The sequence below is a fragment of the Ornithorhynchus anatinus genome, chromosome 20 (genome assembly GCF_004115215.2).
Source record: "Ornithorhynchus anatinus isolate Pmale09 chromosome 20, mOrnAna1.pri.v4, whole genome shotgun sequence".
In the NCBI taxonomy this organism is placed as follows: domain Eukaryota; kingdom Metazoa; phylum Chordata; class Mammalia; order Monotremata; family Ornithorhynchidae; genus Ornithorhynchus; species Ornithorhynchus anatinus.
Genome location: NC_041747.1, coordinates 13,165,129 through 13,187,454, shown reverse-complemented (window position 1 = coordinate 13,187,454; position 22,326 = coordinate 13,165,129). Strand labels below are relative to the sequence as shown.

The 22,326-nt window shown below is 50.4% G+C and overlaps 2 protein-coding genes across 2 annotated transcripts in view; one reads left to right on the top strand and one right to left on the bottom strand.

The window, feature by feature from the left end:
* EIF5B (eukaryotic translation initiation factor 5B) overlaps positions 1-13,030 on the bottom strand; it is a 33,310-nt gene extending 20,280 nt beyond the window's left edge. Inside the window, exons 1-3 of the mRNA XM_029048117.2 lie at positions 12,917-13,030; positions 950-1,075; positions 780-861 (exon numbers count right to left, since the gene is read on the bottom strand). Of these exons, the coding sequence (XP_028903950.1) occupies positions 780-861; positions 950-1,075; positions 12,917-12,951 (243 nt within the window). The 5' untranslated portion in view covers positions 12,952-13,030. The remainder of the gene's footprint in view (positions 1-779; positions 862-949; positions 1,076-12,916) is intronic.
* Positions 13,031-14,368: 1,338 nt separating this feature from the next.
* On the top strand, positions 14,369-22,017 carry TXNDC9 (thioredoxin domain containing 9). Its single transcript, XM_001506905.6, has 5 exons — positions 14,369-14,634; positions 17,881-18,098; positions 19,235-19,353; positions 19,724-19,978; positions 20,974-22,017. The coding sequence occupies exons 2-5, from the start codon at positions 17,910-17,912 to the stop codon at positions 21,089-21,091; spliced, it is 681 nt and encodes a 226-aa protein (XP_001506955.1). The 5' UTR covers positions 14,369-14,634; positions 17,881-17,909; the 3' UTR covers positions 21,092-22,017.
* The last annotated feature ends 309 nt before the right edge of the window (positions 22,018-22,326 follow it).

Genomic DNA, 22,326 nt, shown 5'->3' with positions numbered 1-22,326 from the left:
TTTAGGTTATTTTAAACATTTTATTACTTCAACGAGAAAATTTTTCAAATTCACATTTTTAAAAATCCTGCAGCCTTAAAAATAAAACATCCCCAACGTGTTCAACTATTTCCTTATTTCATTAAACGATATGCAGCCATGGATTTTTTTTTTCCCTAATTTCAATACATCCACAAAAGAAATACAATTTGGGGAAGAGAGAATGCCACAGAATACTAGCCCTAAGCCTTTGAGCGATCCACCTGAGTTCAAGCCCTGCAAACACTCTGAGATCAAGCTTTGAATATCGGTTAATGGTGAAGAGAGGAAAGCAGCGTGGCCTAGTGGGAAGAGCAGGGAGCTGGATGTTGCAAGACGTGGGTTCTAATCCCGGCTCCACCACACGTCTACTGCGTGACCGTGGACAAGCCATTTCTCTGTGCCTCAGTTCCCTCATCTGTAAAATGGGGATTAGGACTGTGAGCCCCGCTACGGGACAGGGACCGTGTCCAAACCGATTATCTGGTATCTACCCCAGTGCTTAGAATAGCTTAAGCACTTAAATACCACTATTATTATCATTACTATTATTAAAATAGCAAGGACAGGGGAGTCAACTAAATTCTTTAATTATCTCCAGAAATGAGTTCCGAGCTATCCGACTGCCAGTTGATACACGGTAATTAAAAGCAGCGGAGTTTGTTTTAAAATATTAGATTTCCTCAGTTGTCACCTGTGCCCTGAAGAATACCCACTGTGAATCAAGGGTAGGAGGAAGAGAAGAAATAGTATTCTTTCACCTTGACTGAAGCTTTGTTGTCAATTTTGCCGCCTTGTGCCTCTAAAGACAATTCTTCCAGCTCCTTCAGGATATCGTCCTCACTAGAATGAGAAAACAGGAGCAGCCTCTAAGGAGGGGGCATCTTCGATAAACGAAATACCAACGACCGCATAGAAACAGCACGCTTACTCGAAATCTTGCTTCTTCTTCTCCTTCCTTTTTTTGCCTTTTGACTTGGGAGGTTCCTGCTCCTTGGAGGCCCCCGCGCCCTCGATTTCCGCGGCCAGCGCGTCGAGATCGATATCATCCTTGGTGCTTGAAGGAAGAAAGACAAAACAGAGACAAATGCAATTTCACTGGGGCTGTAACTGGCCCAACACTTTCCCGATGGAGACAATCAACTGTTCCGAACATCTGTGGAAACACGGGGCCCCCAGCTTTAGTGCTCTTTACGGTTCCAGACTGTAAGCTCGTTATGGGTAGGGAATGGGTCGGCTGATTCTGTTGGGTTCTGTGCTCTCCCAAAGCGCTTAGTACAGTGCTAAAGGAGAAAGGGAGAAAGAGGGAGGGAGAGGGAAGAGGAGGAAGAAAGGAGGGAAGAGTGGGAGAGAAAGCGGGGAGAGAGGGAGTGAGAAAGGGGAGAGCAAGAGGGGGAAAAAAACACCCACATGAAACCTAAGTAGCATCACAGGACAAAGGTGATTTTTCAGCTACGGTATGTCGAAGCTCATTCCCTTCTTGAAGGCAAAGAAAACACAAAAATGTTGTTTTGGGGGGGGCTCTCTGTAAAGCTCCCGGATTGAACTCCGCGTGTTTTTCCGCCCTCGGTCACCGCCTGTCCCATCCCTAGGGTGCGTGAATTCCCAGGTTGGAAAACGACTCCAGACAGCACGGCAGCAGAGGGGAAAAAAACCACTCTCCACCTCCCCATTAAATCTAGAGCAGCTGCTCCCAATTCCTCTCTCCAACAGGCCTCACCTGCTTGCGGCTCTCACTCCCTCGCCCCTGACTCGGCCATCCTGGCACCAGCGCCCTCCTGCCTCACTTTACAACTCCCGGCCCTTTCAGGCCGATTCCTTAAAGCCTATTTACTCCGCCGAGGTCCCTCGTCAACTTCCTTCGGGGTTCACATTTTGTTTCAAATTCATTTCCAAGTGGCATTTCCAATTTTCCAGAAATAAGCCGCGGGGACTGGAAGTGCACTGTCGTACTCTCCCAAGCGCTTAGTAGAGGGCTTCGCTCGCAGTAAACGCTCAATAAGTACGACTGACTGAATGAATAAATCGTGAGGGCGACTGTATTTGAGGAAGCAGCGTGATGCAGCCGATACAGCAACGGGCCTGGGGGTCAGAAGGTCACGAGTTCTAATCCCTGCTCCGGCACTTGTCTGCTGTGGGACCTTCCCTGGCAAGTCACTTCATTTCTCTGGACTTCAGTTCCCTCGCCTGGATTGAGACTGTGAGCCCCACGTGGGAAAGGGACCGTGTACAACCCGGGTCCTTCTGACTCCCAGTTCTAGCCATTAGGCCGTGCTGCTTTCCTACCCGCCCCCCTCATTCCTCGGTGGACTTCTCAACTTTCACAAGGCCGGGAAGACTGTGGCGCCGCTGTGACGGATGGACGCTGAGAGCGTCAAGGAGCTTGAATCTGAAGCAGCGTGGCTCAGTCGGGAGGATCGGGGCTCTAACCCCGGCTCCGCCACGGGTCTGCTGTATGACCTTGGTCCAGCCACTTCACTTCTCTGGGCCTCAGTTCCCTCATCTGAAAAATGGGGAGTAAGAAGAGCATAAGCCCCATGTGGGGCGGGGACCGTGTCCAACCCGATTTGATTTTATCCACCTCAGCGCCTGGGACACAGTAAGCGCTTCACAAATACCATAATTATCATCAGCTCTACCTCCGGCAACGTTGCAGCGGGCCTCGTCCCTGCGGAGGAGAGCAGGGTCAAAATGTGCCGGGGAGGGGGGAGGAGAGATTAGCAGGGTAGGGAAAAGGTGATAACGGGGATGAGATGAGCGAGCGGATTAGGCAGGCAGGGTCCTGACTGGGTGGGATCCAGTCAATGGAGGGCTGCAGCCTCCAGTTAAGAGATAAAGCTGCTGGGAACAAAAGGGCCGGACCTTTTCTTTCTTTAGGGGGACGGGAAACCTCTGAGGTGGGCGGAGGCTGAGAGATAGAGGAGAGAGAAGAAACCCACAGAGACAGGAGAGGGCAAGCACCCAACGGCAAAGAGTCAGGGCCTCGGTCAAAAAGCAGCAGCACGGAGTAGAGGATAGAGCCCGGGCCTGGGAGTCAGGAGGTCATGGGTTCTAAACTCGGCTCCGCCACTTGTCTGCTGTGGGACGCTGGGCCAGTCGGTTCACTTCTCTGGGCCTCAGTTCCCTCAGCTGTAATAAGGGGATTGGGAATGTGTCCCGCCCGATGTGTTCGTATTCACCCCAGTGCTTCGTACAGCGCCTTGCACGCGGTAAGAGCTTAATAAATACCACAATTATTATTATTGTCAGTGAAAATACGTGGACCCAGCCAGGAGGGAAAGAAACCATTGTCCTGTCCAGGAACAGAGGGGCAGGATCCAGACAAGGCCTGGGCTCTCTTCCAAGCCCAATCAGAGCCAAGAACGGGCTTCCTGCCCCTCTTCCCACCCCCCTCCTACCCCCGCCAGGCCTGGCTGCCCTCCGGGGCTTCTCATTCTCTTGTCCTCTTTGGGCGTGTCACTGTAGCCCCTCAGCAGCACGGTCTAGTAGATAGAGCCCGGGCCTGGGAGTCAGAAGGACCTGGGTTCTGATCCCGGCTCCGCCACTCGCCTGCTCTGTGCCCTCGGGCAAGTCACTTCGCTTCTCTAGGCCTCGCTTACCTCATCTGCAAAATGGGGACTGAGACTGTGAGCCCCATGTGGGACAGGGACTGGGTCCTACCTGATTAGCTTGTATCTACCCCAGTGCTTAGTATAGTGCCTGGCATATAGTCAGCGCTTAACAAGTGCCATCATTATTATTATCCCAGGTCACCCTGCCCCATAGGACGGGGTCAAAAGTTGAGTAGTACTCATCTCCCCGGGAAGAGGAAGGCCAGGAAAGGATTCAATCGCATTTACTGAGCGCTTACTGTGTGCAGAGCACTGTACTAAGCACTTGGAAAGTACAATTCGGCAACAAATAGAGACGATCCCTACCCAACAACGGGCTCACAGTCTAGAAGGGGATCGGGGTGAAGCAGTGTGGCCTAGTGGATAAAGCACGGTCCTGGGAGTCAGACGGTCATGGGTTCTAATCCCAGCTCCGCCACACGTCTGCTCTGTGACCCTGGGAAAGTCACTTCCCTTCTCTGTGCCTCAGATCCCTCAGCTGGGAAATGGGGATTAAGACCGTGAGCTCCCTGTGGGACAGGGACTGTGTCCAACGTGATTATCTTCTATTGACCCCAGCGCTTAGTACTTAGCTTAACAAATTCCACAGTTATTACTGACGTCTCCCAAATTCCAAAGGGAGCGCGGACAGGGTCGTCCCAGGACAGCTCATCAAATTCCACAGCAGCGGGATGCGGAGACACCCACCGGTGCGTTGGGAGGGCGGGATTCGCAACCCGCGAGAGGAGACGTTTCTACGCGGAGTGGGTGGTGAGCACGTGGAATCTGTTACCACAGGAAGTCGGGCAGACTGACAGCATAAACGGATTCAGAGTGGGGAGCGGATAAATTATGAAAATCCTCGTTGATGACTTTTGTTAGCCCGAAGCGCAGGAGGCGACACGAACTCGAGGACGATCGCACCCCAGCGACCACGTGTGGAGTAGAATATTGAACTTTCATTCGTATTGAGCGCTTACTGTGTGCAAAGCACTGTATTGAGCCCTTAGGAGAGTTCAATATAACAACGGACAGAAAAGATAGTGATCTGATACTCACTGAACGACGCAGCCGCTGGCTGCTAACCCACCCACCCGCCCAAAATTCCAGGTTAAACCGGAAAACCAAGACAGTCACCTACAGCTCAACCGCCCGGTAGGAACAGGAAACCCAAACTACAGTTCCCCAAAATTACCCCGGAAGGAACCCGTCTCTCTGCCGGCCAGCTGAGGGGCAGAGACGGCCGAGGGGAGTCACGGAGCCTTGAGTCACTCGCATCGCGTCGGAGATAGTCTCCTCGCAGCAGAGCGATTACTGCGACAACCCCTTGGCGGCACGTGGTGAATCAGACAAGAGTGACTCTCGGGGTAACCTGCGTCGCAACGGGAAAATCAAGTTAAGGAACACGCACGAAAGGGAGCGTCTTCAAAGAGATCCGGGGCTGAGCATTCCCCCGCAACAACCGTGACTTCCACCCGTCGTGGACAGTTACATAACCCTCGGAGACTTCTGGAATCGCAGCTTCCGACCCGGAGGGAATCCCGCCGAGGAGACGGCCGCATTTCACCAGCCTCGACGCGCGAGAGGCACCTTGGCCTAGAAGAGCTGGGTTCTAATCCCGGCTCTGCCAGGTGCTTGCCGGGTGACCTTGGGCAAGTCGCTTCGCTTCTCTGTCCCTCGGTTCTTCCTACTTGGGCTGCGGACCCCATGCGGGACAGGGACTGTGGCCAACCTGACTTGTATCCACCCCACGGCTTAGAACAGTGTCTGATACCTAGCAGACGCTTGACCAATTCCATGAAAAGACACCCCTTCTACTACTGGACTAAGTAGAAAGGACAAGCCAAGAAGCAAATGACAATCTCCCAACAAGCAATGACGTGGTACGTGTCCTAATTAGCGAGGAAGACGCCGCAGTCAGTCGTAAAAAAAAATAGCAACACGCCCGGCCCTGCTGCCATTTACAAGCAGGGAGGGGACACCCATCTTCAAAGCTCCCATAAGCTCTTCCTCGAATGAAACGCGGAGATGCCGCCGGCATCGTCAATATTCAAGAAGAAAGCTGAAAGGGCAGAGTGCAGCAAGAACAGTGCTTGGCACAGAGTAAGCGCTTACCGAGTCCCGATATTATTACTGAGGACGATTAACCTCAACAGAACGCCACCGGTATGATCGTAAGATCCTTGCGGGCAGGGATCGGAAGCAGCACGGGGGAGTGGAGAGAGCAAGGGCCTGGGAGTCGGAAGGTCACGGGTTCTAATCCCATCAGAAGAGAGTGAGTTTACGACAAAGCAAAATGGAGAACGGAGGTACTGTTCCTCTCTTCTTGCTTGGCCCGGGGGGGGGGGGGGGGTCTGTCTGAACCCCCGATCCCTGCTGGTAGGAAAGGGAGCTTGTCGTCCCTCGTTCCCTGGGAACTTTGGGATCAACTTTCAGGGGAAATCGAAGGCCAGGCCCAGAATAAGCCTGCGCTTACCCCACAGCGTGGGAAGTAGGTCCCGTCCAACTCCACGGGATGAAAAACTCGGGCCACTCACAGGTGAACACAGGTGGGTTCCCACGCTTTACGCTAGACAGGAAGCTCCTTATGGGCAGCTGTGTGTTTATTGTTCTAGTATACTCTCCCAAGCGCTCAGTACAGTGCTCTGCACATAGCAAGAGATCAATAAATACCATCGACGATGATGGTCACAAAAGCCTCTGTGGGAGTGAGGCTCCAAACCCCATTTCTACTCCCACAGGACCCGTTCTGGCCTAGGTCGTGTCCTCTCAATTATCCACCACTGGCCTTCGGCTTTTTTGATTTTCACGCACGTTCAGTTCATTGACGGCATAACCAGCGGAGGGGCATCTAAACCTGCTTTTCACGGATAAAAGGAGGAAAAGGGGTATTTTCGTTTCCTCTGAGTTAGTCTAGTTCTAACGTGATTGTGGGAAAAACTCAAAACAGACCTCCCTCCGCCACTGCAAGCTGGACAATTTCCACATTTCACCTCTGCTTTGATTTCAATTTGCACGCGGGGGTCAAGAGAAACGCTGGTCGTAATAATACCCACCGAAACGGGCTCGACAGGCTTTCGAGCGACCAATTACAGGACGTACCGACTCATAACCTCCTTTGAGCAGATTCAAACGGGGCGGCCTCCATGACTTCCAAGTCAGCTGTTATTACTGTGGGAGACTATTTTTCTGATTTAGAATTATCACTGGGGCTCAGACCAGCACGGAGCGGGTAAGGGCAATTTTGTAACCACGAATGAGGAAGAGATACCAGTGCGGCAAAGTGAATAAAAGACGGGGCGAGAGCAAAAGGTCAACGGCAACAGAGATGAGAATGAGGTGTCGTGAGACGGTCGGCAGGCGAGGAATAAAGCGTGTGAGCTGGGGGAACGGGGATCCTCTTGGAAGCGGAGAGGAACCATCAGAGGGATCGGAGAACGGCGGAGATGCGTGAAAAAGGATAACAACAATGGGATCTGTTAAGCACTTACTACGCCTCGGGAAATGTACTAAGCGCTGGGGTGGAACCCAGCAAATCGAGTTGGACACAGCCCCGTCCCACGTGGGGCTCACAGTCTCGATCCCCATTTTAAAGCTGAGGGAACTGAGGCCCAGAGAAGTGAAGTGACTCGCCCCGGGTCACCACAGACACACGGTGGAGCCAGGATTAGAACCCACAGCCTTCTGACGCCGAGGCCTGAGCTCGATCCACTGCGCCATGTTGTTTGGGGGAAAATGACCTGGGCTGCAGATTGAAAGGAGAAGGGAGAGGATAGAGGGAGTGAGGACCTGGCGGAGACCGATGATGATGGTATCTGTTAAGCGTTTACTATGTACCAAGCGCTGCGCTAAGAGCTGGGATAGATACAAGGTAATGAGGTTGCTCCACACGGGGCTCACAGTCTTAATCCCCATTTTCCAGATGAGGGAACTGAGGCCCAGAGAAGCAGAGTGACTTGCCCAAAGTCACCCAGCTGATAAGTGGCGGAGCCGGGATTAGAACCCACGACCTCTGACTCCCAAACCTGGACTCTTGCCACTGAGCCATGCCGTTTCTCTGGGACGTGAAAAGCGCTTGGCCCAATGTGGTGGCCGAATGGACGGCAAGGAAGAATCCACCTTTTCCCCTCCAACCAAACGGCTACCACGGTGGACCAAGCCCTTAGCCTATCCAGCCTTCATCACTTCACCAGCCATCCCAAGCCCTCCATGCCTCTCATTTCTCCCCACTCCGTTGCTCAGATAATTGTTCTAAAATAAAAAAAAAAAAATTCCATACACATCTCCAGACTCAAAAACTTCCAATGGTTCCCCACCCATTTCTGCATAGAGTAGAAACTCCTATCGGCTTTACGGTCCTCTCCCCCTCCGACCTGAACTCATTACTTTCCTCTTCGAACCCAGCCCACGCACCTCGCTCCTTCCAACCTGACCTCATCGTACCTCAATCTCATCCGTCTCGCGGCAACCTCTCGTCCACATCCTTCGTCCGGCCTGGAACTCCTTCCCCCTTCATATCAGACAGACCATCTCGTTCCATCTTTAAAGCCCTGCTAAAATCATACCTCCTCCAAGAGGCCTTCCCTGACTAAACCCTCTTTCCAACCACCGGATTTCCCCATTCCTCTGCGTCACCTACGCACTTGGGTCTGTACCTCTTAGGCACTTTCACTCGCAAGTGTACACAGGTGTGTTCTTACGCTTTACTTAGTCCAGAAGCTAAGTGTGGGCAGGAAATGTGTTAACTCTTTTGGGCTGTACCTCCCAAGTGCTCAGTACAGTGCCCCGCACACAGTCAGCGCTTGCAAGAGGACAGTTTAATTACAGATCCATTCCCTGCCCACAACGAGCTTACAGTCTAGAGGGGGGGCAGGCATTAATAGAAATAAATGACAGATATGGACTTAAGTGCTGTGGGGCTGGGGAGGGGGGATGAATAAAGGGAGCGATTCAAGGCGATGCAGAGTGGGAGAAGAGGAAAGGAAGGCGTCACCCCGACTTTCTGCCTTTATTCATTCCCCCTCCCGGCCCCACAGCACTAATGTCCAGATCTGTCACTTATTTGTCTGTCTCTACCTCTAGACTATAAGCTCATTGTGGGGCAGGGAATGTGTCTGTTTATTATTCTATTATACTCTCCCAAGGGCTTAGTACAGTGCCTTGCATATTCTAAGCACTCAAATACGACTGATTGACTGACACAGTACAGTGCTCTGCACACAGTAAGTGCTCAATAAATACCACTGATTGATTTGATTAGGCAGGTGGCAAGAATACCGTTCTATCCGCCTAAATTCACAAGGGCGGCACAGGTGACATTTTACCCAGGAAATTCGAAGCCGTCAAGCCTTTCAGGCAACATGCCTTCCTATCAATTTCCTGTGGGGCAATTTAAGGGATATAAAAGGGGGGAAAAAATATTTCACGCCAGTTTCGGGCTCACGGCGCACCGAACAGATCGATTTTACAACATCTCAAGGACGGCCAAAGGGCAATAAGATACCTCTAGACTGTAAGCTCACTGAGGGAAGGGAATGTGCCCATTATACTGTTGCGCTGTACTCTCCCAAGTGCTTAGCAGAGTGTGCTCTGCACACTGTCAGCGCTCAATAAATACCCACGACCGGCTGACCTGAATGGTGGCTGACAAAATGTAATTCCGCGTTAGAGCCGAAAATAGTAGAAAAGCACTCTCCCAGCCAATTCCAACTTCTGGTCCAGGCCTTCCAGATTCTAAACTACACCGCAGAGAAAACAAATACAACGCCGAGCCCAGTTCTCCCACCGCTTACGGTTACATTTTGGTAGTAAGTTAGAACTCTTGGGAGACGTTTATCCTGTGCCCAACCAAGGCAGCGGGGCACTAACCTGTCTCCTAGTGACCTGAGCGAGATAATGTTCTTCCCAAAGTGCCAGCTTACAGACAGAGAGTAATCTTAGACCCCCGAGAGAATTGCCTTCTGTAACGATGAGGGCTCGCTACATTATTTTTTGTTGTTAATCTCCAGGGCAAGGAAGGAGACAAGAGCCTAAGCTTGCGTGTCTACCCCTTCCTCCTCAATCGCCAGGACGGAGGAGGGGGCAGTCCCAGAACGGCACCCTCCAAATCCAAGAATGCTGTGGGGTCTCAGCGGAGAACGAGCGGACGGGGCCTTCCAAGCGTTTAAAAACCAACGATTGCGGCTAGGGGTGGAGGCTTAAGCCGCTGACCAGTTTAACCAGGTCAGGAACGAGAACAAGAAAATCTCGTCTCGCTGGTTCCAGGCAGCAGGGGTTGAAAACGATCCGGAGAGACCAGGGCCGAGGAAGAGCTCGACCCAGGGTAAGATCTGATAGCTGAAACGGGGCCGTCCCAGACCAGCCGGGATAGAGAATCGGCCTCCTTTGGGACGAGAGTTAAGTCTGAGCCCTCTGCTGTTTGAGAATATTAAAGGGAAGTCTTGTACGATTTCTAATTCACCGGCGCGGCGTGGATCCTTAGGTGAGCTGATTTGGATCTCGAGGCAGGATCGGCTGAAATGCCAGTAGAGTTTTAAGTTTATCTTAAGTTATGGAAAGAGCCCGGGCTTGGGAGTCTGAGGACGTGGGTTCTCATCCCGGCTCCGCCATTTGTCCGCTGTGTGGCCTTGGGCCAGTCACTTTACTTTTCTATGCTTCAGTTCCCTCATCTGGAAAATGGGGATTAAGGCTTTGAGGCCCACGTGGGACAACCTGACTACCTTGCATCACCACAGCGCTTAACATATAGGAAGCACGGAAATACCATAATTATCACCTTCCCGAGGGTCTCATTCATGTGATGAAGCGTGTTAATCTCCCCTGCAAGGGAAATCCAGGTCTCTTTTAAGCAACTTGGAAGGGTTTAACAACTCGTTTTGGAAAGTACTAAATATCAGTAATTCCCAGCTAACCATATGGCTCCTTAGCAAATTTGGGGGAAAAAAGCTACATCCGTTTCAGAGGAATGGATGTGGCTACTTCCATCCTAAGGTGCAATACGTCGGCTTCCAACCTGAAATCTCCATGTTTCCTGGCTCCGGAAAATGCCGGAGCCTGCTGATGGAACCCCAGTGAAATGTCCAAAATGCGAATTTACACTACGGTGGGGTGGGAAAGAATAGGGAAGCAGAGAAAGTGATGATTTTAATGTTACAGAATCGTGGAAATCTGGGGTAAAGCCCGGATCTTCCCGAAAACTTATTTTACGTGTGTTGCATGTGCAAAGCAAATAGGCGTCATTAAGTGTTACGTTTCCTAATGCACTGGGCAGAAAACAGAACTTTACCACGGAGAACACTTTGCAATTACGTGAAGCTAAGAGGCAGCACGGACTGGCGGATAGAGCCTGGGCCGGGGAGTCAGGGGACATGGACTCTCATCCTGGATCCACCACTTGCCTGCTGGGTGACCTGGGGAAAGTCACTTCACTTCTCTGGGTCTCAGCTTCTCATCTGTAAAATGGACACTGAATACCAGAGTCTTATATACACTGGGAGCCTCATCTGGGGCAGGAGTTGTCAGAGCTGTTTTTCTAATATCTTATCCAGCACTTAGTAGGGTATTTGGCATACAGTACCCCCTTAACAAATACCGCTATTATTATGGAAAAAAATCACTTCCTCCTAATACCGAGCTCCACGTGCGACCTGATGATCTCGTATCTACCCCTGAATCTGGCAAACAGGAAGCCCTGAACACCATTTTATCAGCCTAACGCTTAGGACAGTATTTGGCACAAAATAAGCACTTAAATGCCACAATCATTTCAATGATAAATTAGTCCCAAACTCTGACTTTAACCAGTATTGTATTAACAGCAAAATGGCTGTATGGTTTTTTTTTGCTTATTTGCTTTTTGTTTTTTGGTATTTGTTAGGTGCTTATTATGTGCCAGGCACTTTTTTTTTTTAAAATGATACTTGCTAAGCCCTTATTATGGGCCAGGCACAATTCTAAGCTCTAGGGTAGATACAAAGTAATCAGGTTGGCCACAGTCCCTGTCCCACATGGGGCTCAGCCTTAATCCCCATTTTCCGGATGAGGGAACTGAGACCTAGAGAAGAGAAGTGACTTGCTCAGGGTCACACAGCGGACAAGTGGCGGGGCCGGGATTAGAACCCAGGTCCTTCTGACTCCCAGGCCCGGGCTCTACCCACTAGGCCACGCCGCTTCTCGCGTGCCCAAGGAACACGTCCTGTTTACCACCTCTGCTCTGCTGTACTCTCCCAAGTACTCAGTACAGCGCTCCGCTCACGACACCCCCCGAACAAGTGACCGATTGATTTCTTCTCCTTCCCCCGGCTCATCTTCCGATGAGATCTCACACGTCGGCGGCGGCTATAATAATAATAATGTCGGTATTTGTTAAGTGCTATGTGCAGAGCACCGTTCTAAGCGCCGGGGTCGATACAGGGTAGGCGATAGTGTTCTCTCCCCAGACGTGGACTGAGAGAAGCCAAAGGAAAGAGAAAGGAAGGCCGGAGTGGGGGGACTCACCGGGCTCTGGGAACCTATCTGTGCACGGCCTGCAAACCGAAGATATGTGAGAAGCGACGGCTGGGGGATGGGGGACGGGGATGGGGGACACCCCAATCCCTTCGGGGGGGCATCTGGGCGAGGGGGAGAGGGGGCAGGACGCAGGGTGGGAGGGAGGGCGGCCCTGGCTCACCCCGGCAGGTGGTGGAGCCCCACACCTCAAGCCAGGTCTCAGCGGCCCCAGAAGCCCCAGCCCTTCCACCATCTGCCCCCCACAGTAGCCCCGGTCCCCCACTATCCCCCGTCCGTAGCCCAGCCCCCTCACCATCCCTCCCATGATAGTCCAGCCCCCCTAACCATCCCCTCCACGATAACCCAGCCCTCACCATCCCCCCACGGCAGCCCCAGCCCCCCACCATGTCTCCCACCATTCCCTCCATACTAGCCCAGTCCCCCCCACCAGCCCCCCATGGCAGCCCCAGCCCCCCACCATCCCCCCCAATGATAGCCCATCCCCCTACCATCCCCCCCTGATCCCCCCATGACAGCCCCAGCCCCCCATCATCCCCCCAATAATAGCCCATTCCCCCACCCTCCCCCCCTGATCCCCCCACCCTCCCCCCCATGATATCCCAGCCCCCCCACCCTCCCCCCCATGATATCCCATCCCCCCCCCCCACGATATCCCATCACCCCTCCCCCCCACGATCCCCCAGCCCCCCACTATCCCCCCCCATGGCAGCCCCAATGAAAGCCCCGTCTCCCCCACCCTGCCCCCCTCCTCCGGGCAGCCCTCCCGGCTGCGGCCGCCCCGGGCGGGGGCCGGCGGTTACCTGTCGTCGCTCTTGTTCTTCTGCTTCTTCCCCATGGCGCCACAGGCCGTTCCTCGGCGGCCGCCGGTCCTTCGCCCGGACGCCCCCCGCCGCCGCTCCTCAGCCCCCAGGCGCGCCGCCCGCACACGGGGCCGGCCCACATAGGGGAAGGGCTGCTCACTGCGCAGGCGCCACGCCCCGCACGCCGCTACTACGTCAGCACGTCGGGCACGCCGGGGCACGTCGGAGGCCTAGAGCGACCCCCCTCCACACACACCCCCACCCAGCCGGACCAGCGCCCCCTACGCTCCGGAGGAGCACGGGCAGCCCGAGCCGCTGCCTCATTCAGTCGGTAATCGATGAATGAATGAATGCATGAATGAAGTCATTCAATCATTCGTTCATGCACTCAGTTATTCTATCACTCATTCATCAAATCACTCATTCATTCATTGTCAGTCAGTCATTCATTCATGCATGCACTCAGTCGTTCTCACTCATTCAATCACTCATTCGATCATTCATTCAGTCAGTCGGTCATTCCATCATTCATTCGATCATTCATTCATCCAATCACTCATTCGATCATTCATTGTCAGTCAGTCAATCATTCATTTATATATGCACTCATTCATTCTATCACTCATTCATTCATTCATTCGGTCAGTCAATCATTCATTCATGCATCCACTCATTAATTCTATCACTCATTCAGTCATTCATTCGATCATTCATTCCTTTATTCGTTCAGTCATTCAATCATTCATTCACTCATTCAATCATTCATGTATTCATTCAGTCAGTCAATCATTCATTCATTCAGAGAAGCAGCGTGTCTCAGTGGACAGAGCCTGGGCTTGGGAGTCAGTGGTCATGGGTTCGAATCCCTGCTCTGCCACTCGTCAGCTGTGTCACTGTGGGCACTGTGGCCACGCCGCTTCTCTGCTGTGTGACCTTGGGCCAGTCACTTCACTTCTCTGGGCCTCAGTTACCTCGCCTGTAAAATGGGATTAAAAGTTTGAGTCCCATATGGGACAACCTGATTATCCTGTTTATGCACACAATAAACGCTTAACAAATACCATAATAATAATTATTATTATTAATAACACATGACATCGTAATTCCGAGCGCTTAGTACAGCGCTCTACCCACAGTAAGCGCTCAGTAAATACGATTGCATTGAATTGAAGGAAAGTCTCCAGGGCCCCACGCAAAATCATGAAGATTGGACCCGCGCAGACACCGTCGAACCGGCCTCTTCACGCGCCCGGCTCACAAAAAGGGGCGGGGCGGCCGTCTCCAGGGCGGGCGCGCGCTCCGCTCCCTTACGTAATAGGTGTACGTCGAGGAAGGGCCACCCCAGCCGGCCAATGAGCAGGCGGCCGCCGTCAGCGTCAACCAATGAGGGAGCGGCCGAGGCCGGCCAATGAGGAGTCGGCGTAGCGAAAAAGGGCGGCTGCTGTCAGCCAATGAGGGAGCGGCCGCGGCCGGCCATGAGGAGGAGGTGTAGCGAAAGGGGGCGGCGGCCGTCAGCCAATGAGGGAGCGGCCGCGGCCAGCCAATGAGGAGGCGGCGTAGCGAAAGGGGGCGGCGGCCGCCAGCCAATGAGGGAGCGGCGTAGCGAGTCGCTCCCCGTCGCCCGCCGAGAGAAAGCGAGAAAGGGAGAGAGAGAGAGAGAGGCGGGGTCGATCTTCCGGACCCCTGAGGGAGCAACGCGGAGCCGAGGGGTTTTTCAGGTGAGGCGACGGTCGCCGCGGCGGCCGCTGGGGACAGTGAGGCAGAGACAGACACGGACAGAGAGAGTGACACGGAGAGACAGAGAAGGGGGCGGTGGCTGAGGAGCCTCGGGGGGGGGGGGGGGGGGCGTGCGCGCATGCGCATTGTTGGGCGCGCATGCGCTCAAGTCGGCGTCACCGCGCATGCGCGTCGCTGGCAGTTCAGCTGGCGCCAAAGACTTGGGCCCCTCCCTGTTCTAAATAATCATTCATTCAATGGTACTTATTGAGCGCTTACTATGTGCACAGCACTGTACTAAGCGCTTGGTATGAACAGTTCCGGAACAGAAAGAGGCAATCCCTGCCCAACCACGGGTTCCCAGTCTACTCATTATTCTTATGGCATTTGTTAAGCGCTTACTAGGTGCCCAGCATAATAATGTTGGTATTTGTTAAGCGCTTACTATGTGCAGAGCACTGTTGTAAGCGCTGGGGTAAACACAGGGGAATCAGGTTGTCCCACGTGGGGCTCACAGTCTTCATCCCCATTTTACAGATGAGGGAACTGAGGCCCAGAGAAGTGAAGTGACTTGCCCACAGTCACACAGCTGATAAGTGGCAGAGCTGGGATTCGAACCCATGAGCCCTGACTCCAAAGCCCGTGCTCTTTCCACTGCGCCACGCTGCCTCTCAGCACTGTCCTAAGCGCTGGGGCAAGTAGAAGGTCACCAGGTGGCCCCACGTGGGGCTCACCGTCTTCATCCCCATTTCCCAGAGGAGGAAACTGAGGCCCAGAGAAATGAAGGGACTTCCCCGAGGTCACCCTACAGACAAGGGGCAGAGCCATTCCCCTCCCCATTCCCCTTCCTCCCTCCTTATAGCACTTGTGTATATTTTTATATGTTATTTATCACTCTATTAATGATGTGTATATATATCTACCCCCTTCCCCTCCCTTTAGCACTTGTGTGTGTATATTTCTGTATATTATTTATTACTCTATTAACGATGTGTATATATCTACCCCCTTCCCCTCCCTTTGGCACCTGTGTATATTTTTATATATTAATTACTCTATTAATGATATATCTACCCCCTTCCCCTCCCTTTAGCACTTGTGTATATTTTTATATATTATTTATTACTCTATTAACGATGTGTATATATCTACCCCCTTCCCCTCCCTTTAGCACTTGTGTATATTTCTGTATATCATTTATTACTGTATTAACGATGTGTATATATCTACCCCCTTCCCCTCCCTTTGGCACCTGTGTATATTTTTGTATATTATTTATTACTCTATTAATGATATATCTACCCCCTTCCCCTCCCTTTAGCACTTGTGTATATTTCTGTATATTATTTATTACTCTATTAACGATGTGTATATATCTACCCCCTTCCCCTCCCTTTAGCACTTGTGTATATTTCTGTATATTATTTATTACTCTATTAACGATGTGTATATATCTACCCCCTTCCCCTCCCTTTGGCACCTGTGTATATTTTTATATATTAATTACTCTATTAATGATATATCTACCCCCTTCCCCTCCCTTTAGCACTTGTGTATATTTTTATATATTATTTATTACTCTATTAATGATGTGCATATATCTACCCCCTTTCCCTCCCTATAGCACTTGTGCATATTTTCATATATTATTTATTACTGTATTAATGATGTGTATATATCTACCCCCTTCCCCTCCCTATAGCACTTGTGTATATTTTTGTATATTATTTATTACTCTATTAATTATGCATATATATCTATCGTTCTATTAAATATTGATGCCTGACTATTTATTTTGTTGTCTGTCTCCGCCTTTTAGACTGGGAGCCCGTTGGTGGGCAGGGATGGTCTCTATCTGTGGCTGAACTGTACATTCCCAGCGCTTAGTACAGTGCCCTGCGCAATAAGCGCTCAGTAAATACGATTGAGTGAATGAAATAAAATGAAAGAGTGGGGATTAGAACCCAGGTCCTTCTGACTCCCAGGCCTGCGCTCTATCGAGGCCACGCTGCTTCTCGTGTAAAGGGGGGAAGGGGGTTCCTGGTAAGAGGGAGGGTCGGGGGTGGGAGAGATGAGATGGGAGTGGGTGGGGGGTCACCTCCCTGCTAGCAGGTGCTGGGCAACGGCCAAAATGGAAGCCTCCCTCCCTTTGTTGCCAACAACTTAATCATAATAATGTTGGCATTTGTTAAGCGCCTACTATGTGCAAAGCACTGTCCTAAGCACCGGGAAGGATACAAGGTGATCAGGTGGTCCCATGTGGGACTCACAGTCTTCATGCCCATTTTACGGATGAGGTCACTGAGGCACAGAGAAGTGACTTGGCCAAAGTCACGCAGTTGACATTTGTTTCCTCAGGCAGGACTGAATGGGGCAGAAGTAGAATAGAAGCTGGGTCTCCAAAAGTGCAGAAATTTGTGGTCGAGAACCCTGAATGATGACAGTTTTTTGTCTAAACTGGCAAGACGCTGGGAGGAAAATATGTCCAATCTTTCACGTGAATTTGTCCCTCAAAAGAGTCATTCATTCAGTAGTATTTATTGAGCACTTACTATGTGCAGAGCACTGTACTAAGTTATCTACACGACTGCATATCTGTCAGCCACCAGTAATACTGTTTTGAAATATCATAGTTTGGTTTCCGAGCTACATCAGCAGCCTTTTCTCTCCTTTGAACAGAGTAATGGGAAATACCCCTCTCGGTCCATTTATTCATTCACTTAGTCATATTTATTGAGCGCTTACTATGTGCAGAGCACTGTACTAAGTCATCTACTTACACGACTGCATATCTGTCAGCCCCCAGTAATACTGTTTTGAAATATGATAGTTCGGTTTCCGAGCTACATCAGCAGCCTTTTCTCCTTTGAACAGAGTAATGGGAAATATCCCTCTCAGTCCATTTATTCATTCACATAGTCATATTTATTGAGCACTTACTATGTGCAGAGCACTGTACTAAGCGGTTGGGAGAGTACAATACAGTGATAGACACATTCCCCGCCCACAGTGCTTCAGAGTTAGCTTTAGCAGCCTGCAGAAAGATGACTTCAGTTAACTTCAGTCCTTTCTTCTATCTCATCCCGCCGGTTCCTGAAATACACACGTCTTTTCTTAGAAACCGAAAGAGATCGACTAAATTTAAAAAAAGCGTTACTTCATTGTTTGGGGGATATGGTGACTGGAGGGAGACGGAACTACTGTTAAAGATTGCTAAGGAAATAAGAGTGTGTGTTTTATTTCGCCAGCTCTAAGGTGTGAACCGTACATTTGGGTAATGGAAGCAGATACATCTGTCAACATGTTTTCCAAAGTCTTGGAGAATCAGTTGCTCCAGACCACTAAACTGGTAGAAGAGCAGCTCGATTCGGAAATTCAGAAACTGGACCAGATGGATGAAGACGACTTGGAACGCCTCAAGGAAAAGAGACTCGAAGCGCTAAAGAAAGCCCAGCAACAGAAACAAGTAACTCTCCTGCCTTGCTTCCCGAAGCTGGGAAAATAACGGGGTTGTCAATAATAATAATAATGGTATTTGTTAGGCGCTTACTATGTGCCAAGCACTCTTCTAAGCACTGAGGTAGATACAAAGTTCAGGTTGTCCCACGTGGGGCTCACAGTCTTAATCCCCATTTTACAGAGGAGGTAACTGAGGCACCGAGAAGTGAAGTGACTTGCCCAGAGTCACAGCTGACAAGTGGCGGGGCCGGGATTAGAACCCACGACCAAGCATGTCTGTGCACGGGCTAGTGTCGCAGAAGTGGCGACGTCCCCGGGGTCTGTAGCAGATCTTCCCCTCCCCACCGATTCATTCATTGTCATATTTACTGAGCGTTTACTGTGTGCAAAGCATGCTTGGCACATAGTAAGCACTTAAATACCATAATTATTATGTATTATTACTAAGCTCTTGGAAGAATACACTATAACAGTATAGCAGACACATTCCGTGCCCACAAGAAGCTTACAGAGGGTCCCTCCGAAACGGGTGGAGAAGAACAAATCGAGATTGAGGCGATAGAGCAAATAAGGCTCTCCTGGGCCGGGTTCCTCACAGATCTCTCGAAAATCAGAGGAGCCCAACTTGAGAACCCAGAAAAGGAAAAAAAACAAAACACGAGCTGCGAAGGCAGAGTTGTAGCCCATCTGTTATGCGGAGTGCTACCTGCATCTCGACGAGGGAAAGAATCGCTTACAGACATCAATCGGGCAGGTCTAGCAGGGTGGTGCGGACAGCGGGTCCGTGCGAAAGCCCATTCTAAGCTTCCTCAAGGACATTCATGAGGAAAGCGAGAGGAAAGGAAAGAGTTTTGGCAACCCAAATGATCTCAAAGCCAAACCGAGTCTTTACGGGTGGGTGGCTTTTTATGCAGTGACCCAAAAAAGCTCAGCTCGTGTACGGGGCTGATGTTCTTGAAGTATTTTGGCACCCAGAGCTGGTGAGCCTTGTGTTGTACTCTCCCAAGCATTTAGTACAGTGCCCTGCACACAGTAAATATGATTGATTGACCGCTTAAATAAGGTGTGGCCTGCTAAAGGTCACCGAAATGTTTGAATGTGAGATTTCAAAGATTAATATGTCCTCCTTTTTCTCCAAACCAGGAGTGGCTCTCCAAAGGACATGGAGAATACCGGGAAATCCCTAGCGAGCGAGACTTTTTTCAGGAAGTCAAAGAGAGCAAAAAAGTGGTTTGCCATTTCTATAGAGATTCCACCTTCAGGTAACGCATTGCTCTTGAAAAGCTTAGATTAATTGAGGAAAAGATGGGAACCTTTATTGTGAATTAAGTGGTTTGAGAGGATTAGAACTGCATTCGGTCTTGTTTCGTTGTGAATCAGGAGATTGAAGAGATTTTCAGAATTTACTTCATAATCATAATTTTGGCAATAACAATCGCCGAATTGTACCTTCCAAGCGCTCAGTACAGTGCTCTGCACACATTAAGCGCTCACTAAATACAATTGAAGGAATGAATAATCTAGTAATCACCTCTTTGAGATCCTTGACTTGGGGTTGTGCTTCATCTCTTGAGCCTTTCTAGTGCTTGGACTGTTGCTGATTTTAATTTTCAATTACGTTTTGCTTCACAGATGTAAAATAGTAGACAAGCATCTAGCACTGTTGTCCAAGAAGCATCTCGAGACCAAATTTCTGAAATTAAACGTAGAAAAGGCTCCCTTTCTGTGTGAGAGGCTGCGGATCAAAGTCATCCCCACTCTAGCTCTGGTGAAAGATGGGAAAACGCAAGATTACGTGGTCGGTTTTACGGATTTAGGCAACACAGATGACTTCACCACAGAGACCTTAGAATGGCGACTGGGATGTTCCGACATTCTTAACTACAGGTGAGTGAAAAGTGGGGTCGATTCGTTTCTTGGTCGGTATTTTCAGGTGGAATCTGGCCATTTATTGCTGAGGCGAAATGTCCCCCGAGACGTACGTGTGTTTGTGTGGATGTTTTTGCCAGAGGGGAGAGCGAAAACCAGCAATCTTCAGGCCATCCTGCTGTATCAGCACAGCCCTGGCTTTGGGATAATGCAGTTTGGGAGGCAGGGTGGCCTAGTGTAAAGAACACAGAACTGGACATCAGAGATTTGATTCCAGTCCCAGGCTTGCTATGTGACCTTAGGAGAGTCACTTAACCTCTCGAGCTAGGCCTTACTTTCCTCATCTGTAAAACGGAGCTAAATGATTGGTGAGCCCCATGTCGGACAAGGACTATGTCCTCTCATTCATTCATTCAGTAGTATTTATTGAGCGCTTACTATGTGCAGAGCACTGTACTAAGCACTTGGAATGTACAAATCTGATCTCTCTGATCACTTGGTATCTACCCTGTCATACCGCTCATAGTGTGTATGAACTGTCACTCTTATTGTTAATATTATTGTCGTTATTATTACAATTGTTATCATTATGAGCCCACACTGGAGTTAATAAAAATCTTCATTTAGTTATGGGAGATTGTACGTACAATAAAAGGTGTGAACCAAATATTTTGAAACAGAACCTGCACTCGTGAAATAGTAATGTTGGTATTTGTTAAGCACTTACTATGTGCAGAGCACTGTTCTAAGCGCTGGGGTAGATACAGGGTCATCAGGTTGTCCACGTGAGGCGCACAGTAGTCTTAATCCCCATTTTACAGATGAGGGAACTGAAATGCCTTCGGAGGAAACTCACATCAAAGTTATGCGCAGAAATGGCAATACAGTTGGAGTGGGGTGGGATTGGAGGTTTTGGGTGGCTCTTAGTGAAGCTAGATATCTAAACTGTGGTGTTTGATGATCAGAATGTCACTCTTTCATCAACTTTTCAAATCTTATTTTCTGATTCTCAGCGGAAATTTGATGGAGCCACCTTTCCAGAGTCAGAAGAAGTTCGGAACCAACTTCACAAAGTTGGAAAAGAAAACCATCCGTGGAAAGAAATACGATTCAGACTCCGAGGATGACTAGAACTCAGCTAAAAAAGCCGCCGATCGTCTCTTGTGTCTGCTAAATTCTACCTTGGGAATGTTTTCTAAAGCCGTCTTGTTCTCACTACATTTGCACTTAGTGATCATTTTCTATACCGTTTTATATCACTGAATCACTTAGAAAGACATCTCACATATATTCTCTTTGGCGGTCATTTTTAAGTTGAAAAGCACCTGAGCTTTTCTGAGTGAATGGGTTCTCTCGCAAGTGACTGAATACTCCGTGTCGATAGGCTTCAGAGTTTGATTTCCCCAGCGTGTTTCCGATAGCCTAACCTTTTAAACTTTCCGGCTCCTAAGTTTCCACGTTGAAGTAAGTGACGAAAGAGTCTTCAGTTCTGGAACATTTCAGACGAGCTGTGAAAGAATGCCTCTTTAACGACGCTGGACCCTGCAGGTCTAAGGCGGTCGCTTCCAAGAGCGAACCAAGAAGACCGCCTCGGCTGGAAGGAGCAATTTCGGCGTTCTGGGGCTGGGTGTCCGGGGATTTGAGACGGAGCCCCTGAGGGAGAAAGACCGGCAGGAATCAGCAGGATGCAAGGGGAAAAAGCAAGCAGAACTTCCGTCCCCTTGAGAGAGAATCAGTAGTTTGGTACTTATTGAGCCCTTACTGTGTTCCGAGCACTGTACTGACCGCTTGAGAGACGCTGGGATTCCCTTCAGGATTCCACACCCTCCTCTCATGAGCCACTTTGACCCCTTCACTCTCTTTGCTAAGACGTGGCCCTCTTAGTCTGAACGAATTAGGCCAATAAGCCGCGCTGCTAAGCAGGCCTCCTCCAGGGCTTGGAAGGGTTTTTGCAGGTGCCCAGCCTTGCAATAAATTTCTGAACCTCTCTCACACTCCTGTTGGTTTGGGTTTTTATTCGACCTCAGTTAATTGTAATAAAGGTATTTGAACGCAAAGGCTGAGATGACTGGGATTTTTAAGCTCTTCTACTGGGGCGGAAGGGGCGATGGAGGTAGGCTGGGGGGAGGCCGACTGTGCCAGGCTTTTCCGCGCAAACTGGAGCGAGGCCTCGCCAAGGGGCACTTCGCGTCACTCGGGATCCGCACCGGGAACGTGGCCATCGACTGGCTGTTTCTGCCTGGTGGCTCTTCCCTGTCATTCCCCTGGCCGGTTTCCTCGCCTGCCCCTCTTCGGGCAGGGAAGGAGCGGAACGGACGGCGGTCCATCTGAAACTCCTCACAAATGTGCCGTCGTTCCTCGTAATC